This window comes from Aquarana catesbeiana, linkage group LG03 (assembly GCF_042186555.1).
Source record: "Aquarana catesbeiana isolate 2022-GZ linkage group LG03, ASM4218655v1, whole genome shotgun sequence".
Lineage (NCBI taxonomy): Eukaryota > Metazoa > Chordata > Amphibia > Anura > Ranidae > Aquarana > Aquarana catesbeiana.
Window position 1 is genome coordinate 195,000,470 of NC_133326.1, and position 7,798 is coordinate 195,008,267.

At 41.5% G+C, this 7,798-nt stretch overlaps 1 protein-coding gene across 1 annotated transcript; it reads left to right on the top strand.

Annotated features, from left to right (window-relative positions):
- The first annotated feature begins 3,001 nt into the window (after nucleotides 1–3,001).
- Nucleotides 3,002–6,658, top strand: LOC141133944 (protein NYNRIN-like). The gene has a single exon (XM_073623554.1). It carries the CDS (start codon nucleotides 3,002–3,004, stop codon nucleotides 6,656–6,658), a length of 3,657 nt encoding a protein of 1,218 aa, XP_073479655.1.
- Nucleotides 6,659–7,798: the final 1,140 nt, after the last annotated feature.

Here is a 7,798-nt window from a genome sequence, read left to right on the forward strand (position 1 = left end):
AAAGAAACTCCATCCTTTATACCTGGGGTATTGAAATAAAACTCACGGGGGTGTTGCCTTATGAGGAGTTTAATATCCCAAAATTATACTTGAAAATAGTACTTTGGATGTACCCTTAGAAACCGGTAAAATTTGAGGGGGAGGAAGTACAGATTGGGAAATATTCTGTTTTGATTTTTTTTTTAATATTGTTGTTTTATGGAAAGAGGACGCTGAAAGAGTGGTCCTTCGTTTTGTGAAAAAAAAAAAAAAATATAATAATTTTTTTTTTCCTCATAATTAATAATTTTTTGTATTAATTTGGTTTGTGAATTTTTTTTTTTTGAACTGGTTTAGTTTGATGCTTTAGGTCTAAGACACAAAAACGTGCAAAAACGTGCTTGTTTTCTGTTGTGGGTAGTTTGAAACAGGTTCATAGGTTTGGTCGGTAGTCAAATTGTATGTCCACTAAAAGAAATGATATTGGTTTATGGACATTGAACTAACCTACTAAGGAATTTTTTTTTTATTCTTGCTTTGATTTTGCGTTTTTTTTTTTTTTTTGCTTTGTTTTGCATTTTTTTTTTTTTAATTTGTTTGTTTGCCTTGCTAGTTGTTTTAACTGTGGGAATTTATAAGAAGTAACATTCTCATTGTTGTCAGTTAAAGTACAAAACGGTGGACGTCTTGGTACTGAATCTAATATCTGATAAAGATTATTAATATAGTATAGCATGCGCTATTGTTCAATAGTTTGACAAACTCAAATTGTTGTTTCTTGGTTTTTTTTTGTTTATTTGGCAGTTTCTTGTTTTTTTTTTCTCTTTAAACTAAGTTGCCTTTAACAGAGATTGATGTAAACACGGCTGTGTTTACCATTCTATTGTTGCTATTGTCTATGCTGTGTAGGCTACAGGCTATTGTTAGCGTGTCTCCATTAAGCTAAAAGATTGTTTTATAGAGATCTGAAAATATATGCTATTTTCCTAACTTTACTATATTTTCTGAATTGTATTTGAGTTTCTGTTTATTGTCTTTTTCTCCCTCCTTCTATACGGTAATCTCAAAATTGACTGTATAGTACAAGGGAACAGTTAACGTAATTTACCTTACAATTTGTGCATATTAATTGGTAATAATGGCAGCCATGTCCTGTCTAGAAAAGTTTGTAGCAACGTATACTCTAAAACATAAAAGCAATGAATTTGCCTGTGATGCTAAACTGCATTTATCCCCTTGGGTATACGTGCAGGAATTATTTGAAGAACAATTTAAAACAACCAAAAAGAGTAAAAAACTCAAAAGTTTAGCTGTAGCAGGCATGTATGCGGCTTGTATGGCTATGAATGCTAAAATACAGCAATTGGAAGATATAGTCAATAATAAAAATATTACAATTTCAGAGAGGGAAAAGGAGAATACAGCTTTACATAACCAAATACAAACCTTAACCACTCTTAATCAAATGGTTAATGCCTCACAGGAGGAAAATGTTAAAAATTACAAATTGGCTCAAAACGAAGTGGTACAATATAAAAACATGCTGACTAAAGTTGAGACTGAACTGGACCACATAACGATTGCATACAAAGTAGTCCAAAATCAGTTACATGAAGCTAAGCAAGGAAAAAGTATAGATCACACACATTGCACGCAAACAGAGTCACAGTTGCTACAAACAATTTCTATGCTTAAAGGACAGGCGGCTGTGGCTAGCAGATGTGAACATACTAATGCTACAGCACCTACTTGTGCCTATGAGATTGGGGACACAGAGGAATATGAAGAGTACTGGGGAGAGGAAGATATGGGTCCTAATTCTACTTTTCCTGTGGCGATGGGAGAAATCGCAGAGCCACAGGAAAATCGAGAAGCCACCATGGGCACAGACCCACCAGACAATGGGGACCAGCTATCCACAAGTGAGGAGCAAGACAAGTTCCCCATCATGGGTAGGACCCAGATCTTCTCCTCTCCTGAAGGAAATCAAACACTTTTGGGGTTTGATAGTGAAGGGAATGAGGTAAGCTCTAAAGTATATCCAATTCAACCTGTAAAAACCCTCATGAGTGTGGCTGATTTCATCGGCAAAATTAAAACGAATGAACACATTACTTCACATGCGAACAATGTACAACAGAGGTGTGCGCTTTTAGGTGTGGAAAGTCCTAGTGACCAGGTTAAGGTGTTACAATTAACCCTTGACGCCCACACCTGGAATGCACTCCCAGATCAAATTAAGGAGGGCAAAGGTAGCTACCAAGCAACCGTAGCAGAATTGCAAAAAGTCATAAACCCCGCAGCTATAGGTTTGATGGTGGCCTATCAAATTACACAAAGTAATGAGGAAAACCCTTTAGTGTATGCCAATAGATTGTGGGCAGCATATAACACTAACAATGGTAATACCACTAGAGAGGACATGGAATATAAGAATTTATTGATTCATAATGCCCATCCAGCTATTCGCATAAAATGTGAGCATTTGATAGATCCAAGAAAACACAGCTATGAGGAGGTCATTGGATTAATACATAGATCATTCCATGCCATTCAAGCATATAAACAGCACAGGCTTAAGGAAAGAGAAGAGAAACAGCTGTTTAAGAAGGTGGCTGCATTACAATGCAGGACTACCACCATAGAAGGCCCCCACGCCCCTGGAGAATCAAATCCTCCATACAACCCTAACTGGGACAAAAGTTTACAAGGGAGGGGTAGGGGATATAGGGGGAAGTCAGGTTACAGAGGCAGAGGCAGAGGAAGAGGAAACTCTTATAGCCACCCATCAGAGGGCAAGCATGTCAGTGAGACACAAAGAGCTCCTACTTATGCAGAGTTACGACAACAATTACAGGCCTTTCAAGGAGGCCCTGGAAAGGAAGTACAGGTAGCTTCTCAGACAGAGGCTGACCGTCGTCAATGGTGACAACCACAAGGCCCCAAAATTTTAGCACCTATTTCTCTGGATAGGTGTGGGCGCCCTGTAGTGTCAGCATTGATTAGGGGCCGTCAATGTACTATGCTTCTAGATACGGGTGCGGCCATTTCAATTATTCATGACAAAGATCCCTTAAACTCATCACTATCTTCAGGAAAGCCGTTGAATCTCCAGAGCTTTGCTGGACATAATGTTGAGTCTGCCTTGTCCAAGCCACTGACAATCCAAATTGGTGAGTTATCCCTAAAACAGCCAGTAGCATTAATGTGTTTGCCAAATGAAACCAGCCTCCTGGGTTCAGACTTCTTAATTCCAAATGGATGTATGTTAGATCTGACCAACCTTTTACTATTGCAAGGGGCTCCGACTGATCAGGGTAGCACCATAGTGATACCTGATTCTCACACAATTGCAGCCATCAAACTCAATGATTCAAAATATAACATACTGGAGATCATTAAAGATCACCCAGAACATCAGCTTCTACAGCCGGTGATAGAAAGACAGCAGGGATCCTTTGCAACACATAAACATGACTGTGGAAAGGTAAATACGGTAATACACATCAGTGGGCCAGACCCACCTCCGCAAAAACAATACCCCTTTCCACAGGAAGCTATCAGCTACATACAGGAAACCATAGATTCACTGCTTGACCAAAAGGTCATCAGGCCATGTGTATCCACAACAAATGCGCCAATATGGCCAATTCGCAAAAGTACTGACAATTCGTGGAGATTAACAATTGATTACCGCAAATTGAACAGTGTTACAAACAATTGCGCCCCCACAGTTGCATCTGTCCCGGATGTCTTGAGCATGTTGAATCCCAAACACAAATATTTCACCGTATTGGATATATCGAACGGTTTTTGGTCATTACCTTTGTCAGAAGAATGTCAATACAAATTTGCATTCACGTTTCTGGGAAAACAGTATACGTTCAATTCTGTCCCTCAAGGATTCCATAACTCTCCTACGTTATTTCATGCAACCATGAGAGATATTTTAATTGATTTTTCTTCTCCAAAGAATCTTTTCCAGTACGTTGATGATTTGTTGCTAGCCACATGCGACAAAGAAGAGCATTTGCGGTTATTGGAGGAACTTCTGCAGATCCTAGGAAAGGCGGGACTGAAGTGTAATCCCATCAAGGCACAATTGTTGAAGGAATCTGTGTCTTTTCTTGGGATTACAGTGACAGCAAACGGGCGTAAGATAGCAACCGAAAAGGTAAAAGCCATTCTACAATTACCTCTGCCAGTGAGCATCCCTACTCTGAGATCTTTTCTAGGATTGGTAAATTATTCACGGGCTTTCGTCCCTGATTTTGCCCAAAAGTCTGCACCTCTGTATGAGTTGTTAAAAAAGGATACCCAATGGCACTGGACTGAGCAACACACCAATGCAGTGCAGGAGCTTAAAAAAGCTTTAGCGCAAGCGCCAGCGTTAGCCAACCCAGAGTACCAACTGCCCTTTCACATTGAGACTGCCATATCAGAGACAGCCATGTCAGCTGTTCTGTCACAGGAAATCCATGGGCAACAGAGACCCATTTCATATGCATCTAAACTTTTGTCTCCTGTGGAAATGAAGTACTCTCTATGTGAAAAACACCTCCTAGTTACGTTTTGGGCAGTGAAATACTTCACGTACATCATAGGGCTTAACCCAGTCATCCTGCACACAACGCACACTCCCACTAAATTTTTACTTACAGACCGAGTGAAGGATGGCAATGTATCTAATGCCAGATTAGCCCACTGGGCACTGTTGCTTCAAGACCGAGACATTAAAGTCCAACACACAAATAATCCGTCCACTAGGGCCCATGGCCTCCTTTACCAGGGAGTACCACATGAATGTGAGATCACCCCCCAATCATCTGCGCAACAATTCTTTAGACCTTTGTCAGCAAAGGAAACAGTCCCTGAAAACGCAGTCCAAATTTTCACAGATGGATCATGTTTTTACGTGGAGGGGTCCCCACATGCAGGATTTGGAATATACTTTATCAATCCACAAGCAAAAACCCAAACATCAATCTTTCGGTCATGTCAAGTCAAATCAGCACAATTTGCTGAGATGGCTGCAATCGCTCATGCCCTAGAACTGATGAAAGGGGACCAAGAAATTGTTTTATACTCAGATTCTGCGTGGGTCTGTAATGCTCTTACAGAATTTCTGCCCTTCTGGCACACCCACCAGTACATGTCCTCAGATGGGTCTCCACTTAAACATGCATCCCTGTTGAAATATATTGTATCATTGGTGCAAAAGTTGCCAGTCAAACCATGGGTGTGCAAAGTAAAAGGTCATTCAGGTACTGCCCCATACTGGGAACAAAATGAGGTGGCGGATTGCTTGGCCAAACAAGGAGCACAGGGAGGGGAGATCTGGGAAATTCCTTCGAATTTGCCAGACCCAGTCTTGTGCCCCATTGTTTGTGCCCTCACAAAATCCTGCATAGAAGTTCCGGATATTTCGGACATACAAAGGCAGGATGATAACATTAAGGAAATCATGCAAAAACTGCAAAATGAGACTGGGGAACTCTCTGAGGGGAATACTTTGGCAAAGTACATAAAACACCTCAAATTATCAGAAGATAAAAAGGTATTGTTGCATCAGGGAGATGAAGTAACGTGGGTGGTTCCTGAAAAATACCAGAATGAAATGATTTACATAGTGCATGACCTGCCTACTGGGGGTCATCAAGGGTCAGAGAAAACAGGTGAGCGGCTCAAGAACATAGGTTGGTGGCCTTCCATGATGACAGATGTGAAGCAGTATTGTGACAATTGTATTGTCTGTGCACAGGTTAACCCCGCACCAAGGAAGATCAATGCCCCTTTACGAATCCGACTGAAAGAAGGGCCATGGAATGCCTTACAAATGGATTACATGGGACCCTTGCCAGTCACTTCTAGAAACAACCGATACATTTTGGTAGTCACAGATTTATTTTCGAAATGGGTAGAGATTTTCCCAACCAAAAGTAACACTGCACAAACTACGGCTAAGATTTTGGTGGAACAGGTGTTCAGTAGATGGGGGCTCCCAGCATCAATAGAGTCAGATCAGGGGACCCATTTTACGGGAAAGATGGTAAAAACCTGCCTAGAGATGTTAGGGGTGGAGCAAAAGTTTCACATTCCATATCACCCAGAATCTTCAGGTCAGGTTGAAAGAGCCAATCGGCAGATTAAGACAATGCTAAAAAAATTTGTCCACATCAATGGTAAGAACTGGGATAATCTGTTGCCATTACTGGCCATGGCCATCCGAGCAACTCCCTCATATGCTACCCGGTTGACACCCTTTGAAGTGCTGACAGGTAGACAGATGAGACTCCCTGAACATCTCTGGCTAGAGATGCATACCCCTACAATAGACAGACTGTCAATGGACCAATACCTCCTTAAACTCCAAAAAGCGTTAAAAGAGATCCATGTATTTGCAGCAGCACAAATGGGTAAAAGTCAAAAGAAAGCCAAGGCGTATTTTGACAAAGGGGTTCGAGAATGCACTTGGGCCATAGGAGACCGAGTTATGTTCTTGGAGCTACGTCCCCTGGATAACAGTTTATGTCAAAAATGGAGAGGCCCATTTTACATTATTGATAAATTAAGTCCGTCTGTATATAAAATCAGAATAGAAGCGGGCAAAAAGACACAAGATAAATGGGTTCATGCGAACCAACTGAAACAGTTCCATGGAGCCAAAGAAATCAACTAAAATGTGCTGCTTTCTTCCCTTTTAGAGCCATGAAGTCAATGTGGATTGTTATCCTGCTCCATCTGTTCGGACATACCAAGGGAGAGGAGACTGGACCACTCATCAGCGTGATCGTGGAGAAGAATCCGGTCTACTGCATAGAGGGGGAACCTGTCTTATTGCCTGTGGCCATTGTAGGAACTGTGGGGAAGCAAGTTTATTGGTGGAGTCCCATTGATAATCATTTAGTCTGGGTTAATGGCGTTGCTGGGAATATCACTGACTACCGGGATAGAGTCATGAGCTTTCAAAACGGATCCTTGTTGATTCAAGAGACACGGTTGAGTGATGCCGGAGAGTGGAAATATTCTTTTGTTATCTCCATCCCCTTGGCCAGCAACACACATGCATCCACTCTTCAGTACGTCCCAGGAAAAGTTACTTTGCATGTGTCCCCAAAGAGTAACACCACCCCTGCTTCTACAAATTTGCCCAAAACTACAGCTGCAATCCCGTATTACAAACCAACATCATTGGAATGCCCATCACTGCAAGAGGGACCACCTAGTGGCCTAACGGCAACATCAATCCCGGGAATATTGTTCAATAATGTGAAGTTCATTCATGTACCTGTGGTACTTAATTTGTCCCAGTGGAACATGGCTGAATTCGGCTCATGTGCCCGGACAAATGTGTCTTTGTTTTATTCTTCCTTGCTGGTAGATTTGATTGCCTCCCATGCAAGCCGAACTCATGATCCATTTGCAGAACCAAACCTCACTCCGCACAGGGGCATTTTCAGATCCAGAAAGTTAAAGGGCTTGGACAACATACTTGGGTCCATCCCAGGACTTTTTGGATCTGGCATGTCAATTTGGAACCGAGCCGATTTGTCAGCGATTCGCAGGCATATCGGAAATTTTGAACAGAAAGAGGGTCGGCAAGTGCTGAAACCGGTTCTGCAGGGTGTTGAGGGGCTTGCAGAGGAGGAAAGGTTTACGGTCTATAACATGAAAGACATTGCCCAGTTGTTTGAAAAAACACAACAGAAAATAAACGAAATCATAAATATAAATAATAAGAAAGCTAGAGAGAATGGTATGGGCAAAGAGGTGATATGCACGGCATATGGGAATTTTGTTTTAACCAAAGTCACTAATG